General features: G+C 39.2%; 1 protein-coding gene across 11 annotated transcripts in view; it reads left to right on the forward strand.

Moving 5' to 3' along the window:
• The window catches only part of agrn (agrin), a 390,673-nt gene that overhangs the window by 326,544 nt on the left and 43,380 nt on the right, over positions 1-20,749 (forward strand). For all 11 annotated transcript variants that reach the window (XM_088331544.1, XM_088331552.1, XM_088331545.1 and 8 more), the window contains 7 exons: positions 993-1,107; positions 3,971-4,090; positions 5,421-5,807; positions 7,892-8,084; positions 11,200-11,415; positions 12,517-12,746; positions 15,113-15,247. In XM_088331544.1, coding sequence (XP_088187670.1) covers positions 993-1,107; positions 3,971-4,090; positions 5,421-5,807; positions 7,892-8,084; positions 11,200-11,415; positions 12,517-12,746; positions 15,113-15,247 — 1,396 coding nt within the window. The remainder of the gene's footprint in view (positions 1-992; positions 1,108-3,970; positions 4,091-5,420; positions 5,808-7,891; positions 8,085-11,199; positions 11,416-12,516; positions 12,747-15,112; positions 15,248-20,749) is intronic.

The following is a 20,749-nucleotide window of genomic DNA, read 5'->3' on the forward strand; positions in this document are numbered from 1 at the left end:
AATCCAAACAGCTTGCCAACATCATTTTTGCCGTTTCATGTGTTCCATTACTCCCCAAACCTGCACAAAATTTAGTAATTTTTTTAGTTTCTTTTGTCTTTTATTAGCATATTTGGTATTGGAGTAATCCAAAAGTAATTGAAAGTAATCCAGTTAAAGTAACCCTACCCAACCCTGGACACAGCAAACGAGAGTGTAGAGCTGGCCATTTTGAGTCAAGTGGTACTAAAAGAAACCTTTTCCAAAAAAATCCAGCTCTTTTTCAATGTAACTGGCACAAGCCCTTTTAGGCCCTCTGCTGATCTGTCATTGGCATTCTTCTTTTGGTGTTTTTGACCCAGCTTATAGAGCAAATAAATCGCCTTTGATGTTTCTTTGACAATTGCGGTAAATGGAGCATATAACGCCTCAGTCAAAGCAGCGCTGTGCATATTTCAGTGAGATTATTGGGGTAGCTAGCCACGCGGCAGCCTCAACAAAAACATGGTGTGTATTTAGTAGATAGGCCAATGTGACAAATCTACTGCAAAAAGAACAAGATTAAAGAATAAAGTAAAATTTGTGTGTTTAGATTTTTGTATTGCGCTTCTGAATCTCCAATTATAAGAATAATTTTTGTCCTAGTTTTTTTTTTTTCATTGACCAGAAACAGCTTCCAGGACTTAAAGTTTATAAACTGGCCTTGAATAAACTTGGAACTTTGAAGCTTCTTTGAATGTTGCCTTCACATATTGGGGTAAAACTAATCAGAAGCACAACATTCATCTTCAAGCTTAGCCCCTGTCATGGCTTGAGCAAAAATGTCAGGGTTTTTTTTTCATCCACACACACATGCACACATTTTCTAGAAGTAGATCGAGTACAGTTGTTGAGAAATAAAATTGGCTTAGTGATAGGTTGGCTCTAGTTGCCAGCAGCCTCATTTTTTATCCTTTCTCCATGTCCAATATTCTCTTTTTCATGCTTTCTGTCCCCCACCTTCTTTTATTCAGCTAAACGACCTCTTCAGGAAGTCGGAGGTACGCAGAGACTTTACGAGTGTTCGTGTCCGTAACCTGGCGCCCAGCAACTCCATCCTGGCCTTTGTGGAAGCTAATTTCAAACCAGGTGAGATTCCAACTGGATTTAAAATTAGCATAACAGGTGGTTCTTTATCCTTCAGTTAAAACCGAGTGTCAGTTCCTACTCCAGATGTGTATTGCATATCCTTCACTGTATCCATTTTTTGTATATTTTTATATTACTTTCTATGTTACCTTACTAGTTGCGTTGAAATACCGTTACTGAGCTGGATTTATATAATTTATCCAGTGGTACCACTTTATACGAGCGCCTCTACACGCAATAATTTTATTATCCGGGTTTTGTTTTTTTTTTTACCAAAATTTACCTCGCTTTACGAAAGAAAAAACAGTTTCGGCTCAATCCCAGAAGCTACAACTAGAGCCTGCTCGAGACTGCGCAAAGCCTATGACCACTTACTGCCATAAGCCTGGTTCAGTTTGCAAATGTGCCTCCTATTGTCAGATAGATAGATAGATAGATAGATAGATACTTTATTCATCCCCGAAGGGAAATTCACATTTCCAGCAGCATCCCTGAGCTGAGAACAGTACAATAATAAAGCCAAAAGAATACAATATACAAATACCCAGTGTGACGTGCAAATGCCCACTGTAGCGTGTTATATAGAATAACTAAATAGTGCTACACAGAATACATATTGCAGTAAGATTCGGTAATATCCAATGTAGGTGGTGTTGTTTTATTGTGGGCCTTTACTCTGCCGGGTGGAGTTAAAGAGCCTCATGGCATGAGGAAGAAAAGATCTCTTCAGTCTGTCCGTAGTACAAGACAGTGACAGCAGTCTGTCGCTGAAACTGCTCTTCTGTCTGGAGATAATGCTGTGTTGTGGATGCGCTGGATTGTCCATGATTGACCGCAGCTTTTTCAGTGCCCGTCTCTCAGCTACTGTTGTTAGGCTGTCCATCTCTTTGCCCACAACAGAGCTCGCTTTCCTAGCCAGTTTATTGAGACGAGAGGCATCCTTCTTCTTGACACGCTGCCGCATAGAAGAGGGCGCTTGCCACTACTGTCTCATAGAATATTTTCAGGAGCTTTTTGCAGATTTTGAAGGAGGCCAGCCTTCTGAGGAAGTAAAGTCGGCTTTGCCCTTTCCTACATAGAGCTTCTGTGTTGGCAGTCCAGTCCAGTTTGTTGTCCAGCTGCACACCCAGGTATTTGTAGGTCTGGACAAATTCTACACATTCTCCCTTGATGGTTACAGGAACCGGGTGAGTTCTGGTTCTCCTGAAGTCCACCACCATCTCTCTGGTCTTGGTGGTGTTTAGGTGCAGGTGGTTTGCGTCGCTCCATCGGACAAAGTCCTGAATCAATTTCCTGTACTCCTCCTCCTGCCCGTTTCTGATACATCCCACGATCGCAGTGTCGTCGGCAAACTTTTGCACATGGCAGGACTCAGAGTTGTACTTAAAGTCCGATGTATATAGAGTGAATAGGAACGGAGAGAGCACCGTCACCTGCGGAGATCCTGTGCTGCTAACCACAGTGTCCGATGTACAGCCCCCCTGTTTCACATACTGGGGTCTGCCTGTCAGGTAGTCAGTAATCCATTCTACAAGGTGTGAGCTAACTCCCATCTCTGTCAGTTTCCTACTCAGTAGCAGAGGCTGTATGGTATTGAAGGCACTGGAGAAGTCCAAAAATGTAATCCTCACAGCCCCCTTCGCCCTATCCAGGTGAGAGAGGGATCGATGTACCTGGTTGTACCTGCAGACTACCTGTATTCCGCCAAAAGTTCGCTTTTATCGCATTTCTTTAACCACATTTTATAGTTCTTCCTTTTTGTGACCTTTTGTAATGTGTCTGGGGGGAAACGGTAACAATTGAAACCAAGCAAAAAAATAATAGAAAAACACAAGCGCAGACCAATCCGAGGAGTACAACCGGAAAGCAGCGAACCCTGATCACAAAGATACTGAAAAAAAGCAACGCAGCGCTTCACTGCAATCATTTCCGGGGGAGGTTATATTCCTGTCTCCCCCCCCAAAAAAAAAAAAAAAAACTGTGAATAGGAGGACAAATCAGAGAGCTGGCGTTTACAAAGGAGATTAGAGTAGGAAGAAGTTGCTGCTTTGTTAAAAAAAAAAAAGAAAACATCCAGAGAAAATGGCAACTGGTCTTTCGCAGCTCTCATTAATGACTTTTTCCTTACGCATTTGGGTTACATTTTATATGGGGAGGCATCTTAGGATAAACATAGACTTATAATAAACTATTTCGTTAAAGTCATCTTATTTATCTTAGCACAGTATATTTTTATGTTTAATCACTATTTGAATGTGGTTTTAGTGATCATAGAGATGTTCTTTTTTAGCTTTTTAGGTATCACTTTGATCGTTTTAGGAGGTCAGGAATGGGCCAATTCGTTTTTTATTTCATATATGCAAAATACACTCATTACGCTAGCAATTCAAGCTGCTAGCACGATCCTAACGAATTGAGCTTGTATGTAGAAGTACCACTGTACTTCCTTTTCTAAGAAACTATGAATCTGAATAATTTCACAAAAAGTGTCACAGGATGAAATTCCCAATTATAGTCATTCCTCAGCAACTTTGACTGTCCTATATTTAATTTTTTCATGAACTGCGTTTAACGCCCTTCATCCCCATCGTGCGGGCTGACGGTCGTCGTTAAAACGACTTGTCCTCCATGGCCTGTAAAGCGAACATCTGTGTCAAACATTATGAGACCAATTCATTCGGAACATGAAAAAAAACATGCCGACATGCAGGTGGAGGACAAGTGGTCCCCTGAGACTCTCCTCCTGTCACAGCATGGTTTGTCTCTGCTATATACGCTGTCACGCTAAAGAAGCACAAGTGTTTATATTGTGGCGCTCCTTCGAGGTCCTGCCCTGAGTGGATGTGCCCGTTGTTTATTACAGATACAAGATACACAGTAGAGGACATCGAGGGAGCCCTGCTTAAACAGCTAAAGGTCTCCAAGGAAACAAGCATTGCAGTGAAAAAGCCAGTGGATGAAAATATTCGCTTCAACAACTATGGTAATTGATCAAGGAGTGTGTCGCAGTTAATGAATAGTGGAGTTATTCATGAGGTGATGTCCTTTTTTTTGCGGGGGCTTCACATTACAATATGGTTGTGTTTGAGAAATGTCTATAAATAGTTTCTACATAGAGGACTTATTTTAAGTCATTTTTGACAGTGTAAACTAACACTCATGTGTTAGTTATTTTGTTTCCGAAAATAAATTTAAAATGCAAAGAAAAGTAATTCAATCATTTGTCAATTATTGGCCTTGTTCAAATGAATGTTTGACGTATTTGGCTGTCAATTGTAGAATAAATGAGTCTTCATTTGGCCTCATTTTTTATAACAAGCTTGTTTTTGGTGGGGCGGCAGGATACCAAGCTTGAAGTTTTCTGTCAGAACTGGTGCGACAGCTTATTGAAGTACAGTAAGACTTCGGTTATCACGGTTAATGGGGACCAAAACCACCCGCGATTAGTGAAAATCCGCAAAGAAGCGGCGCCCCTTCCAAAAAAAAAAAAATCTATTATAATACCGAAAATGAGCAACATTATTCACAAATCAGAAGGGTGTGCTCATTTTACCTACATTTTCTGATAATATTTTCTTTTGTGTATTTGATAGATATGTGGATTTTTGGTTTTATAATTTATGTTTCCTATTTTTGAAAAATGTACCTAAAATTAGCTAAGTCTTCCGATTTCTGCCACATCAGATATTTCTTATAATTTTAAGTGACAAAAATAAATTTGTAAATCTTGATATTAAATGTGAAAAATAATCTTTATTTTGAATGAATGAATGAATTAATTAATTAATGAATGAATTACTTTTATTTTTATCATTAAGTGTCTTAAAAGTTGAATGGCTTCTCCTTTTAGTGCAAGTAAGACAAACTAAAATGGTTGAAATATGCAAAAGGATAGAAAACGTTAAAAATATTATCTTAATGATGTATAATACATATGTGCATTTTCACAGTGACAGTTGTACAGTACATTGTGCTCGTGGATCCTTTAAATGGTAGTTCAGTGTTATATCAGCACATTTTAGAAAAGGACCCAAAAAAAAGCATAACTGTAATATATACCCTCAAAAAATAATACTCAAAATCAGGACAAAAATATTTGCAGTAGTATCATAGTTGCACTGATACTACTTCTTTATGAATTGTTAAAATATCAAGTACTGCTTGAAGAGTGTTCAAATATCCACTTGGGATATCAGTTTCCCCTTTTAGTAACCACCATTTCTTGTCAAATGCAGTGCATGCATAAAAAGGCACCAAATAGAGGGTGCTTGGTTCAATACATTTGAAATATTTCTCCTCTTTTATTTTGACAGGCTTATCCTCCATGCCCTTCTTTACCACTACCACCGCTTCATTCACCACCCACGCTCCCGCCACCAACACCAGGCGTCTGATAACCTCCCCGTATATAACCCGCCGGCCCCCGGGTACAACCCGCAGGCCCAGCACTGGCAGACGGACAACCACAGTATCTGGACCCATCACTAATCGGATCCCGGTCACTGCCACAGCACAGCCAATCGTCACCACCACGGCAATGCCGCTAACCACCACCAATGGGCACGTTCGCGAAAGACTGCATAAGCACCAAAGACCCTGTGATTCTCACCCCTGCCTCCATGGGGGAACCTGTGAGGAAGAGGGGAATGAATTCAGCTGCAAATGTCCCGCTGGGAGAGGAGGCTCTGTTTGTGAAAAAGGTTGGTTTAGTTTTGTGTTTGAATTCATTTTACCCTACATTCCAAATTCAAATGTTTTTTCCGATTTTACATTTTATCCAAACCGTTTATTTTAAAAGTTAGGTCCAACCACAACCATTTTCAGCTCACTGATATAATTCAGCAGCCCGAAGCACATACTGTTCATTCATTTTCCAAACCGCTTATCCTTACTAGGGTTGCAGGCAATGTTCCCTCTAATCTTTTACGGGTCTGAGCCTTCAACCTTAGTCTGTGAGCATCGCTTGAAACAACGGCGAGCCAATCCCAAGTGTGGCAAACAAATCATTATCAAACATGTCTAAAACGTGAATCAAGTGATATTTTGCGGAGTTACCTGCGACACTAGTTTTACAAATTTGAATGAATTGGCTGATACTTTTGGATATGTTGTACAGCCGACACACATCAGTTGTTTTTACAACAACTATTACGTGAGATTTACGTTTTTAATACCCGCGCGACGGAGCGAGTTCGGCGGACGCGGCGTCACACGGCGCGACGCGAGAAAAGGCGGCGGGCGTGATCAGGCTACCCCCCGTAACTGGGGGGAGCCCGCTCGTCCGGCGCCTGTATCGCGGTGTTATCACGTGAATTAGCGTGTGTAACGCGTGTGACGGTCAAACCCCTTTCTCCGCGTATATACAGCGCGATTTGCCGAGCACACGTCAGTTGTGCTCGAGACGTCAAGGGGTGAACATGGATCCCCCTCACTGTAGTGACCTCGTCTTAATCCATTTTTATTTCTTGACATTTCTTTTCATTTCATAACAAGATGATAAAATAAAAATGAAAAACTATTACAATAATAACATATTGGCTTCTTCTTCGGTGCCATAGCTTGAAATCTTGATCTTCACGGGACTGTGTCTTGAGCGGTTATGATTTCTAAAGCCCGGCTCGGCAGCTTTTATACCCGTGGTCCACACGCGGAAAGGACGTGGAACTGACGCGATGGTGAAGTGGAACAGTCGCCAGCGTCTGTTTTGCGGGCATACCACCGATGAACAGCGGGTTGGCCAATTTTGCGCATTTTCTACCGCGGGCAACCACGGGAAAAAAAAAAAATCGCAAACGGCTGTGTGACCGGGCCCTTAGAGGGAACATTGGTTACAGAGTCGCTGGAACCCATCTAGTGGGCAGGGGATACTTTTGACTGTTTACTGACCAGTCAAAGGGCTGAGTGACAGACAATAAACACTTGCTTACTTTACAATTTTCATCCTACACTAACAAATATAAACAAACTTAGACGACAAGCATGCAATCACTTTACAGTTGACGACTGATTAGCAGTTTCCTCCCATTTTCTAAAGACATGCATGCAGGTTTTATCGGTTTGTTCATAGGAATTATATGGTTGAACGTGTAAATGATCTTATGTCTTTATGTGCCCTGTGATTGGCTGGAAACAAGTGTATGAGTCTCTAGTATCCCCACAACCCTGGTGAGTTTAAGCGGTTCAGTAAATAAATTAATGGGGAGAAAAAAAATCTATAAATGTTTGTGTAAAAAAATCAATAAGTAGATTTATAAATAAAGAATTGTGTTCAATGAATTAATAGATACATTTTGTTGTAAGTAAATATATTGATACATTTACAAAAAAATAATAGTATATTTAATTTGTTGTGGTCCTAACAGGAAATCTCTGATCCAAACTAATTGTTTTGATGCACAATTGCCTATGATAAAACTTCGATATTACATGTTTAAGTGAGCCCACACACAATTATCTGCCCCATGTTTCAATTTATTAAAATCTGCTGCTCTTGTAAACAAAGAAACAGCAGGACAGCTGGAAGAGAGAAAAGACGTTCAGGACTAAAATGATTAATGAGGACATTCATAATTGCCAAGAATCAGAAAAACAAAAGCTTTTCAATTTACATCTCGAGTGTGAAAATATAAGGTTCAGTTCCTCCTTTTTCAAATCATCATTCGACCAGAAAAATGATCCTTCCCCATAATTGATTGATTGGATGCCACTCTTTCTCGCTTATGACGTAACATCAAATTCCTGCATGAGTGAAACACTTGACAATGTTGATCTTGTTCCCTTTCAGTGATCAAGTACTTCATACCATCATTTGGAGGCCACTCTTACTTGGCTTTCCAAACCATGAGTGCATACCACACTGTGCGCATCGCCATGGAGTTCAGGGCATCCGAGATGACAGGCATCCTGCTCTATAACGGCCAGGAGAACAAGAAGGACTTCATTTCGTTGGCTGTGGTCAATGGCAGAGTGGAGCTTAGGTACGTGGAGTAATAATGGTAATGATGTCTAGGAGGGACATTTTTTAATCATGTTATCTCAAATGTTAATACCATGTGAAATTGGAAAGGTCAAGATGGTTCCTTTGAACATTACATGTAGGGAGGAGTTAAGTTGAAAGAATGTGCAAGTGGCCCTCACACCAATTATCTTCATTACTATAGTAATTCCACATTAAATATAGTGAACACCCTTAAAAAGCTTAATTTGATTTTCATATTTGAAGTTTTGAGGATGGTCTGTAGCTTACTGATAATTAGGAATGCAGAGGAAGTGAAAATTTGGGGCCAAGCCAAAAATGTGTAACGTTTGAGCTAAAGACCAAAACTGCCACTCCGAAACAAATAAAGTAAAATTAAAATCAAAAACATATATTTTGCATTGAGTTGCTTATAAGGCCTAAAATAAAATGATATATATCTGACTAGAATGGCTGTGCGCCATTAGACGCAAAACCATTTTTGGGAGGCATTCCCCTTTTCTGTCCTGGTAGAGTAGAATGTTTTTTTCTGAGAAATCTGCCTTAGCCAGCAAAACCAAAAACACTAAGACAGCTTTTTGGGCAGTTTTCACCTATTGGGTAACCAACCTGACTTCCTCTGAAAGATATTGTTGATATTCAATGTCATTCGAGACAGGGAGAGGGGAATGTCTTTCTGGGGCAGAGTGCTTTTTTTCTTTTTTTTTTCTTTTTTCACATCTACTTTAGTGTCTGTGAACGATGATAGACATATCTAAACTCCTCACCTCTTTTCTTGTGTGGACAAGCACGCTAACAGAGTAGCAAACATATATACTTAGATCCAGGGCAAAAACATCCCTACCAACCTTGCTTTGCTCCCAGGTAGTAACCAGCATTTTACTAGCTGATGATTTTAAATACTTTTATTACTTTATCATGTAAAAAAAAGTGCTTTTGAAAAAGAACCTGTTGGACGACAACAAAGTGCGACACATGAAGTAAAACTGCTGAAAGATTTAAAATGCAAATAATACAAGCAATTTCTTCTTTAGTACTTTGATTAAAGTGGTGGATCGTGATGAAAAATAATTAGCTTGCAGGAGCTGCAATGAAAAATCTCCCTCTTTTTCTTAACACATACTTTGGGGCATTCAGCTTTTAATTGACAGCTAGTTGAATAGTGTCAAGAAAATGTCAATGATCACAATGATGGTGCTGTAGTCCATGCAGGTCTAATGAAAATAAAACGAGTCACACTTGCATATTTACCATATTAAAATGATAATGATAGTAAAATTCAATTGTACTGGGAAGAGGCTTAGCGTTAGGCAATCCACTTCAGGGACCAACCAATTGAATGTCACACACAAAGTATGCGTCTATGAAATAAAACTGCTCAACTGTGGACAGTTAGCTCTGTAGTGTCCGCAAGTAAACATTGGCCAAAGTCTGGCTAGCAGCTGACTAAAAGTGAAAGCTGAGGGTCATACGAACGTTTGAGAAAATGCCTTGTTGGTGCAAAATGAAAACCAGTTGTGACATACAAAAACTGCCCTAGGTGTAAGATCATCACAATAGTTCTTTTGGAAGCCTTTATTTGATTTTGGTTCTCTTTTTAGCGGCCCAAAATGTCGGTGCTGAAAATGCACTACATCCCTTCTAACAATGTTAACAATAGCTTAAAAATATTCAAGTGGCACATACACATATATGATCTGTAAACATCTGTTAATAATGTCGCCATTTTTTTAAGATCAGTGGGTATTGCGCCTATGGGGAAGAATTGTGTGTGTGTTTGTGCGTGTGTGTGTGTGTGTGTGTGTGTGTGTGTGTGTGTGTGTGTGTGTGTGTGTGTGTGTGTGTGTGTGTGTGTGTGTGTGTGTGTGTGTGTGTGTGTGTGTGTGTGTGTGTGTGTGTGTGTGTGTGTGAGATTTGGTACCTGCAAATTTCAGTGAAGTATGGAAACGCGGGTGGTCACAACAGCTTTTGCTTTTAAAAACTAATGCAAGACACTGATGAAGCTAGGACCAAATGATTTCTGTGGAGCTAAATATTGCCAAAGACGGTTGTGGGCAGATTTATAGGTTAAAGCTATGAAAGCAAAGCTGTTCATCATCATGTTTGAGGGTATAAGCATAATCATTATGCATACTGTACAGTATGTCACTAATGTGAGTCCACCCCTCACATTTCTGCAGAGTTTTTATTTTTATGTTTAATAAAACATCACTGAAGAAACGTTGCTTTGACTCAATGAAGGGAAGTCTGTGTGAAGCTTAAAACTCAGTGTAAATGTATCTTTCCCCTCAAAAAACTTAAAGTATAGCCATTAGTAGCTAAACCCCTGGTAACAAAAGTGAGTACACTCTAAAGTAAGAGTTCCTGGAGTTCAATATTTTATGAGGTCAATATGATTTTGCAGAACCACCTTAATTTCACCACAGGAATGCTCTTCCACTCCTCCACGAGAATGTCACAGATTTGAGATCTTGTGCTTCTCCACCTTCCACTTGGGGATGCCCCAAATATGTTCAGTTGGGTTTAGATCTGTAATATACTTGGCCAGTCTATCCCCTTTAGAAAAGCCTTGATCATCAAAGAGGCGTATTTGGGGTCATTGTCGGGCTGGAACATTGCCCTGCGACCCAGTTTCTGGGGGAAGGGGTTCATTCCTTTCTCCAATACCTCACAGTATATGCTTGAGTTCATGTTTTCCTCAATGAAATGCAACTCCCCAATTCCAGTTGCACTCATGCAGCCCCAAACCATTACATTCCCAACACCATGCTTGACTATAGGCACGACACAAACATTTTGTACTCCTCACCTGGTTGCCCTCACACATGTTTCACACCATCTGAGGCAAATAAATTCATATTCATCTCATCAGACCAGTAATCCACAGCCTTTGTTGACAGACGTCTTTTCAATCCGCAAAGTGATGTTTCTTCAGTGATGTTTTATTACACATTATAATATCTCTGTAGATCAGGTCTCATGGCAAGACATATTTACCTCTGACCATCTCTATAATTAAAAAAACACATATAGATTTTTTTTCTTTTTGTTACAGTAATTCAAGATCTTCCCAAAGAAATGTATTTATAAAGTGTAACACGCTTTGTGTTTTTCAGGTTCAACACGGGTTCGGGAACAGGCATCGTGGGTAGCAACATTGAAATCACTCCAGGCCGCTGGCACCAGTTGGTGGTGACCCGCAATCGTCGCCTTGCCATGCTCAGCGTAGACAACGAACCGCACGTGGAGGGCGAAAGTCCGCGAGGAACTGACGGCCTCAACCTTGACACCAATCTTTTCATTGGAGGGGTCCCCGAAGAAATGAAGCAGGAGTAAGTCTTTGTATACAGTGGCCCCTTCATATACGAGATTAATTTGTTCCCAGATCAAGCTCATATCCAGAATTTCTTGTATCTCGAACGAACTTTCCTCGTAAGAAATAACTGAAAACCAACTAAACCGTTCCCGGCTTCCCAAAATCATGTTAAGTCAAGTTAACCCTACAAATTTGAAAAATACTTCTTTTCTGATCACTATGATCACATTCATAGAGTAATTGAACCCCAAAATACAGTAAAACGATAAATAAAATTATGTTAATGGAATAAAATCTGATTTTCTTATGAACTTTTTTCATAGAGAAAGTCAGAAGTTGCCAAAGGAGAAAACACGAGAAAAAAAATTGCAACAGCACTGAAGGATTAGATCTACATGGCACAAAACGCACATGCTAACTGTGATGAGCTAATGCTGGCAGCAAGCAGTGTCGAGCACTAGTGCTAACATCCGGAATTTCTCTCAGAATGTATGTCAGGCAAGACTTTTGCTCTTAATACACCTTGAATGTTGAATTTCTCATGACTAGGGTAGCCTGTAAATAGAGGGGCCACTGTAGTTTCCTCAAAAAACAACACTCTTCAGAAACAATCTGTCAATTGCAAGGAATTTTTCATTTGAGAGGTTTTGCTATTGAATTTAGCATCATAACATCTCTTTCCAAATAACTCATCTGATCCAATTTCTTCAGCCTTGTCAATTTCACTAATGGATTCTGACATTTTAATCCAATATGGCATATTCAGTCATATATCTTTATTCAAAAGCCGGGGGCAATTATTGGAAATGTATGCTAATGCTGTGAAAAGAAATCAATTTTGACATTTGCTTTGCAAAATACCGTTTGACATAAAAGGCCCTTCTGGATAGGCTAGTAATCATGTCAGTCGAGTAATAGTAAGATGTTTATACCACCCCCAAAAGAAGAAAAAAAAACAATCTATCCCAGCACACATCGTTTACATTTCCATGTTTGTTTTATGTGACAGAGCAAAGTCATTTCTCTTTACAGGTTCTGGATTGAAAATGAATGTGATTCCTAACAGTTGCGTCATTAATTCTACAGTAGTCATTTGAAATTGAAACCATTTTTACAGCGTAAAGGAACGAACTGCTGTGGCGGCGGGTCTCGTGGGCTGCATCCGCCTGCTAGATGTCAACAATCGGGTGCTCAACCTACAAGAGAATGGCGTTGATAATCTCTATGGCAGCGGCGTGGGCGAATGTGGCAATAACCCCTGCTTGCCAAATCCTTGCAAGAATGGCGGCACGTGCCAGGTCAAAGAGGCTGAGATGTTCCATTGCCAGTGCCGCAAAGGATTCTGGGGTGAGTTGGTGGCAGAAAATGGACGTGTTACTTTTTAAGTTCCATCTATTAGGGGAAGTAGAATTATAGCATTTAATAAAATAAAGGTTTTTTTCGCCTCAGTTATCTGTCATTTGAAAATTACAAACACTATCCCAGGTTCTTTACAACACTGTTAGGGAAAATAGACTCTGAGTCTGACCAATCTGGAGACTGGATTGGCTCATCGCTATAGTGATGTCATTCTTAGTCAACAGCAGATGCCAAAATAGCTGCCTCCTCAGATGGATGGAAATTGGTGAATATTAGTTAAAAACTCAAATATTTTTCAAATTTTCTTGGTTAAGAAATGTTGAATACCTTGTACGACAATTTGGGGCATACACAGCATATTATAGTTGGAAAATTGTTTGGATAGACCTGTTTTATATTATATGCAGTATTTACAGTAAATCATTGGGTTTTTTTTTCAATGGGTTATGTCCAAAAAGAACTGGGATAAGCTAAATCCGTGGGGTAGAAACCTTTACAATTATTATACAATCAAATACTATTGTCCATTGAAACAAAATAGGAAACCATTTTACAGTCTCAAGCATTTTTTTCACAATTACATAAGAACTTAATAAAATGTTTTTTTCCTTTTTGCGTAAAACTTCTGTTCTGTCAGAGTAGAGAAGACGTGGAGTGACTATATAGCCAATGCTAATGCAGAACACAATGTAGATCCGTGAAGCTGTGAAAAGTAGAATGTACTGGAAATGTAAAAAAAAAAGAAAGAAATATGGGCTGAAGGTAGAAAGCCAAACGTGAATAAGACCCCATCCCTCAAAAACTATGCATCTGATAAATGTAATCACCATCAAATCAGTCATCTTAATCTCAGCGAGCAAAGTGAGAGCTGTTATCTTATATTGGGGGCAATATCATGAAGGGTGTTTCGAATAAGCTTGTCCTGTGTGAGATACTGAAAGACTGAATACTAAGACAAGCATTCAACAATTTTCTGAGGATGTTTTCCTTATCACAAACTCGACACAAATTCATCCCAACTGTTTTGGGCGAGGACGTAGGATGAAACCACAGTCCCATAGAAAACGCACTCAGGAACACGTTAATTATGCAAACTCTAAATTTTAAGGCAGATATGTTAAATGTTCAGCCTCCATACTGCGAAACACCTATTAATTATCCTGGACAGTTAACAAATCAACTCTGGGATGGGACAGCACGTCAGTCATTGTGCTGACAAAAAGCTCCCAGAGGAATGTAATATACTGTCCAAAAGAATTCCTACTGACAATTTTCTTTTACTCAAGGGTTGCACTGTGATCACGTCACGCCACTAAATCCTCGAAAGCACCCCCAGTCCATCGCCCGATCACTGTTTGTCCACGGCATCAAGTCGGGAAGGCGTAGGAGATTAAATACCCAGGCTGGCCAGAAAAGGGAAAACGTCCACCAAATGCTCAGTAATTGGCCTTTGGCCTATCCGTGCTTCAACATCCCTGCTTGTTGTTTTCCTCCCTGCAGCTGATGCCAACTAACAAGCAGCTCAGAGAGCTTGCAGTAAAGAGTAGACAGCAGTGCAGCCTAATCACGCGTGCCTCTTACTGGTTGCTCTGCGGCTCAGCACAAAGTTTGGGCCAAGTTAATTGTTAGGGAAAACTTCTGTTTCTTAATTTAAAAAAAAAAGAGGGTGGGTGGGGGGTTCAACCCACTTTGGAGGAAGTGCATGTAAACTGATGAATTTCTCACCTGCACAATATTGTCCTTCTGTCTTTGAAAAAAAATTAACTTTGCATTGAAGCAAATGTCCGAGATATGTAGACTGCTGTAGAGTTCTTTTTATGGTCCAAACTCGTTGATCAATTCTTAAATTCGCTTCTCAGGTGAGAAAAATGTCTTCTGTGCTGCTGTTTACTATAGGGTCGGAGGTTGTATGTGTTAATTTTCAGTTGAGGCATATCAATGTCTATTTTTAGCCTCTCACCACAAGGCTTTGTCAGTAGACCTTGTAGGAGTTCTTTTCATTCCGTCAAGGTCACGCATAGCTTGCATGTACTTCATGAGGGAAATCACTTGCAATTGTTTGTCTGCTGCGAAAAAGCCTGTGTGTAGAACAGCGGGTCAAAGCATTGTGAAGACAACATAGAGAAAAAACCCTTTGAGATTGAGTAGAGTGCAAAACCGTCATCTAAAATGGCCGGCTATCATAGAAACGACTACTCCTCTTTAAACTATATTCATATTTTTCCCAATATATGAGTCTACTTCTTTCGCAGATGAATTCCACCCCACTGTTATGGCCCACATTTTACCTCAATCTCTCCCCACCAAATTCCCTCTTTGAAAGCAAGTCATATTGAATTTATTTGTATCTTTAGGTCCAACTTGTGCTGATGTCCATGACCCGTGTGAGCCCAGCAGATGCCATCCTTCCTCGCAGTGCCAGGCGCTTCCAGAGGGAGGCTACAAGTGTGAATGTCCGATGGGCCGTGAAGGGAGGCACTGTGAAATAGGTAATGTTTACACTCATTCATTTTCAAGTTTCAATTCGTACTTATCATTGTAGAAACTAAGTATTTGGATTCTTGTCCAAATGAGTAAAATCCAAGTTTCACCAGTTAGTCGATTTCCATTCTAATATATTTTAAAAAAATCAACCCCAACCAACACTCATTTCTTTATTTATTGGTGAAAATAAAATAGTGATTTAAAAAAAAACATCCTATGCAGGATGTTTGGATAGGAATAAGTTGTATTTTTTTTACCTTTTTCTATATCTAGTTTGTGAGGTCAAAAACATAATAATTTGCTACTTAACTTGCTTACAGGCCATGATTTAGTACTTAGTAAACTATGCTTTAATACCCAGTACCAAGTTTGAATAAATATAATCAACTTTCAAATTTCTACCCTCAATTTCATGATTCAGCATACTTTCAATTATTGAAATTTTAAAGACTTTATCCGATTATTTAAGTTATTACCTATTTCCTGTTATGGATTGAAGTTATTACCGTCCGTCGTAATTATATTCTTTTAGTTTCCGAAGATGTGGTATTAAGTAATACGACAGCGACAAATGATTATTTTGATATTCGATGACTTGGATCATTGTTTTGTCATTACACTGATTAATCTTATACATTAAAAAGGTTTACATTTGAATAATTGTATTCCAAAACTGGTTTTGAGTATCTTCCAATCGCGGGACTCGGGCTTAAACTATCTTTCTCTTACAATAAATGCATTCAAAATATTATGTAGGAAATGCACCTAAGGGGCGACCATTGTTAAAGGTGGAGTGCATCATTTGAGGTGCCCTTAGAAAAGTTGAAAGTTTAATATTTTCTCTACTACGTGCTATCAATGCCCAACTGAGTCAAAGAGCCCATATGCTTTTTTGTCACCGCGCAATATTTGCATTTTGTCTTTGTTTTAGGCAAGCTGCTCAATGCAGATCACATTAGGTAGTAGGAATGGGCGGTTGGGGATGGGTGGTGCACATTCTAGTGTTAGTGTTTATTTGTTTGTTAAGCATGAAAATGGTGACAGTCAGACCTGCTCCAAGTAGAGTCCAAAACCCATTCCAAACCCCCGAAAAAAGATAAGAAATGGAGGGTTTATTTAAGTGCGTCTGAGAATTGTACGTACTTGCACGTGCATCACGCAATGATGAGACAGGCCAGGAGATTACGACTTAAAGTATAAAAGTTCCAAATTCCATACAGCTCTTTTAAGGATTCAATAATGTACTTGAGCAATAAAGTTCAGTTTTGAAATGTTTATCCTAATTCAACACAAAAGACTTTTATACAATCAAGAAATGTCAGCGACTATTTACTCTTGCAAAGCTTGAATTGTAAGACACTTTCCTATCCAAAAGCTATGTAAATTATGAATAGATTGTAAAAACTAATCGGTAATTAGGTTCATAAATGATGATTTGTTGATTTCTTGATTAGATGTTGCACCCACTCGTTGCATTTGTTAATTGTCAATTCAAATGTTAAAGGTTGCGCTATAAGCTTAGAATAAAAACCAAAAACACAAATCTACCAGGCAAGTGTGTTTCTTATTCACACTTGACTTTTGTTTGCTGCTTTGAATTTACTTTGGGCTCACGCATGTTGACACTCTGCGAATACATTTGCATAACTGACGTGTTTATTACCATCCTGCCTACACTCACGAAGACAAAACCCTGTTTCCAAACTGAGATGGATCGATTGATGAGTAGTCATTATACATTTGCACTCTGCAATTCTAAACAATTGCTAAGTTGTGTTCTTTATCCTCTGCCAGTAGTGCCTCTTGGTCCTCCTACCTTGTGATATTTCCATCCATTTTAAATCAAAAAGGGATATCAAACACAGAGAGCATATAGGGGAAATGCTGTGAGCCCTCCGGGTTGATGCGCATCAGAGGTCTGCCATGTTAAAACTGAGGAAGGCCTACAGCAGATGATTGGCCCCATTGGGCCATCTGCTACATCCACTGCAACGGTTTTAAGTGAAAACCAGCATTTTCTCTCTGCCTGCTCACTCCAAATGGAAAATTTAAAGGTGTTTCTAAGGAGTGTGACATCAGAAGAATTCAAATCAAATGCTAGGTACACTCTAAAAACCTAGATTGGCCAGAAATTTGAACATGCAGACAAGATAAAAATGCATTATCATATTTGTGCAATTATTCATCAGTCAATACTTTTTATCTCTGAACATCATTGCATAACAGTTGTGACGGGGACAAACTGGAAGAAATGGTCATTGCAACTTCAGCCTTACCACCAGGCTGCTAGGAATATGAATGGTCAGATCCTATGCACTAGACCAGGCAGTGGCTAACCCGTTCCTCGAGAGCCGCATGTCCTACATGTATTAGAGGTTTCTCTTTACCAACTCAGGTAATGCAAATTTCCAGCTTGTTAGCAAGCCGTGTGGCAGCTTGATAATGATCCAGGTGGTTGGAATCACTTGTATTGAAGCAGAGAAACTCCAAAAACATGCAGCACATGCAGTTTTCAAGGACCGAGTTGGCCACCCCTGCGACTAACAGAGATACAGACGTGAACGGCATTACGTTTTATCTCATTAACACACTATTTCTCATCACGGCACCAGATATGTTTGTTAGAGAAAGTGGTTAAAAATCAGTGTACATTTCTGTTTAACTTTTTTAAACTCAAACTAAACATTGTAAGTGAAGAATGTTTTACATTTGGCCATGCTTTTAACCACATGTTTTACATGCAGACTGAATTACTTCTGACAATACCTTTCTCTTTATTCAGTTCACAATGACTTAATTACTTCCCACAATGCCATTCTACTTATTCATTTCAGAATCGTAAATATTTTGTGAGTCTGCGATACAATACTGTATTTTAGTGGTCCCCAACATTTTCTGTACTACGGACTAGTTTAATATCTGACAAGGTAATCATTGCCCGGCCCAATAATAAAATCTACAATTTGGTACCGTGAATAAAAATAGTGTGATGTTGAGAAACCTAATGCCTTTTCATGTGTCATCTGTATCCATAATGGCGTATTAGATGGTTTCTTGTGAGCTTCCCGACGTGATCCGGGTTCCATTCCTGTCACATCCAACGTTAAGACATTTTAATCACTCATATATTCTGACTGACCCATCGATGCACAAATGCTGTAATTTATTTTATTTCTGTGTAACCCTAACCCTTACTGTAGTTTAAATTCCATGTATCTTTATTTATGGTGTGCCTTATACATGAAAAAATATCACTAAAGACTATTTTTGGAGGGTGCACTTTATAATCCAATGTGCCTATTAGTACAGAAAACACAGTACATTGTATCCTTTCTGTCATGATGGCGGTCAAATTCATCCATGCCATGTTTCTATTTTCCATCACCGGCGCTCTACACCATGTTTTTGTGCTTATTACTATCAAAAGACAAGCATGAACCCCGGCACCTAAATCCCCTAGAGAATCCACGAGAGCCAAAAGGGAATACGTGTTAGCCAGTGAATCAAATCCAACAGATGGAGTCGAAACTAAATCGATGCCGTCCCATTGAGAGTGTCTCCCTTTCCAAAAGGTGATTTAAATTATTTTACACGGGATCAATGAGATGAATAATCGCATCAGTCCTTCCAGACTGCTGTGATTAATGGGGGCGTCAGTCAGCCCCCGACGGGAGCTCGCAGATAAAGAGTAGGCTAGGTGGATAAAGCTTGCAAGAGCCGCACTGACAGCGGTTAAAAAGGAAACCGGTTTACACATAAATAAGAGTTAAGTCGTATAAGCTCATTACGATCACATCTTACGTGTAAAGATTTATTTTTTGATTGCAGAGAGTTTAGTCTCTGAGATTAATTCAATCCGATCCTTGTCTAAAAGTAAATTTTGATGTTGAGGTACCTAAATAAAACAGAATTTGTGGAGAGCTGTTCTTTTATTGTCAAAATTAAGGAATTGATTTGTTTGTCTGTGTTCACGATTTCTCGTAGCTGTACGTAACTGACTCAAGTCTAGCCATTGCATTACTTGTATAACTTAATTTTAGCAAGTGTTTATAATAAGACATAAATAAGGCATTAAATATAAATATTAAGATGTAAAATAGTATAGTTATGGGGGCGGCAGTAGCTCAGGAGGTAGAGCGATCGTTTTAGGATTAAGGGATCCCAGTTCGAATCCCGGCTTGTCCGTGTTACTTGTTGAAGTGTCCTTGGGTAAGACACTGAACCCCCAATTACTCCCAATAAGCAGGTTAGCGCCTTACATGGCTGCACAGATCACGGCCGCTATTGGGAAATGTGAAGCACAATGTAAAGCGCTTTGGGAAGTCATTGACTTGAAAAGCGCTACATAAATGCAGATCATTTCATTTCATTATCCTACATAAGTCTTGATTTGTTATTCTTCATAGGTCCCCTGAGACTGCTACATCTTTTAAAATATCTTGAAGTGTAAAACCTTCAACTAGAGAGGAATCAGCAGCTCATTTGTACTTTGCAATTTCAAAAAAGGAAAATTAGCCTATTAACACAAAAATGTAGTCCAACAATTTTGGAATGTAAAAGAGCTTTCAAAAAGACTCCAAAGTAGAATGGCCGTGCGTCATTAACCGCTAGATTGACCTACCTGATTGCTTGTAAAAGATTGTGATCCTGACAAAACGTGTTTTGTTCTAAGATAGTAGAATGTATTTCTAATAAAGCTTCAGAGTGAATAAAACAGAACCATCAGGTTTTGTGGGCAGTTTTCACATCTGGGGTAGCTTACCTGATCTTTCTTTAAAAGTTGGCATTGATATTCAATTGTCTTCTTTCCTGGTAGAGTGGAATGTCTCTTTGGGAAAAAAAAAAGCTAAGTCAACAAAACCAAAAGCAGTGAGTCTGCTTTTTGTTTTTGTTTTTTGCATTTTTCGAATCTAGGGTAACCTACCTGACTGTTTGTAAAAAATGGTGTAGGTATTCAATGTAATTCTGCCTGGGGCAGTGGAATGTCTTTCTGGGAAAAAATGCTGAGTCAACAAAGCCAAAAGCATTGAGTCTGCTTTTTTGGGGGCATTTTTCAAATCTAGGGTAACCTACCTGACTGCCTGTGAAAGATGTTGGTCATATCTAAACTCCTTCCCCCTTGTCTTGGGAGGACAGACACACAAACAGACAAACAGGTTACAGAGACTTAAAGTGACCAAACATTTTTCTTCTAATATTTTTGCTCAATGTTTCACAAGGTTTTGCGTTTTTTGGGATCCCTTAGCAGCAAGATGGTGGACAACCATATGAGCTCCCTCTCATGTTAATTAAAATGAATACACATTTCTTGACCTACAAGTATTTTATAAAATACACGTTTTTATGGTATTTTGTGTATTTTGTTAATTATTCAAATATATACTGTGTTGTTTTTTTAATGAATGAAGATTATTTTTTTACCACTTCGAGGCGCTAAAATAAAACTCAATGTCCCTTAAATTTTTCTGTGGCGCATTTTGGGGATTAGGACCAGTTGTCAAAAAATA

Source organism: Urocampus carinirostris, chromosome 3, assembly GCF_059441175.1.
Source record: "Urocampus carinirostris isolate Australia breed hairy pipefish chromosome 3, RoL_Ucar_1.0, whole genome shotgun sequence".
Lineage (NCBI taxonomy): Eukaryota > Metazoa > Chordata > Actinopteri > Syngnathiformes > Syngnathidae > Urocampus > Urocampus carinirostris.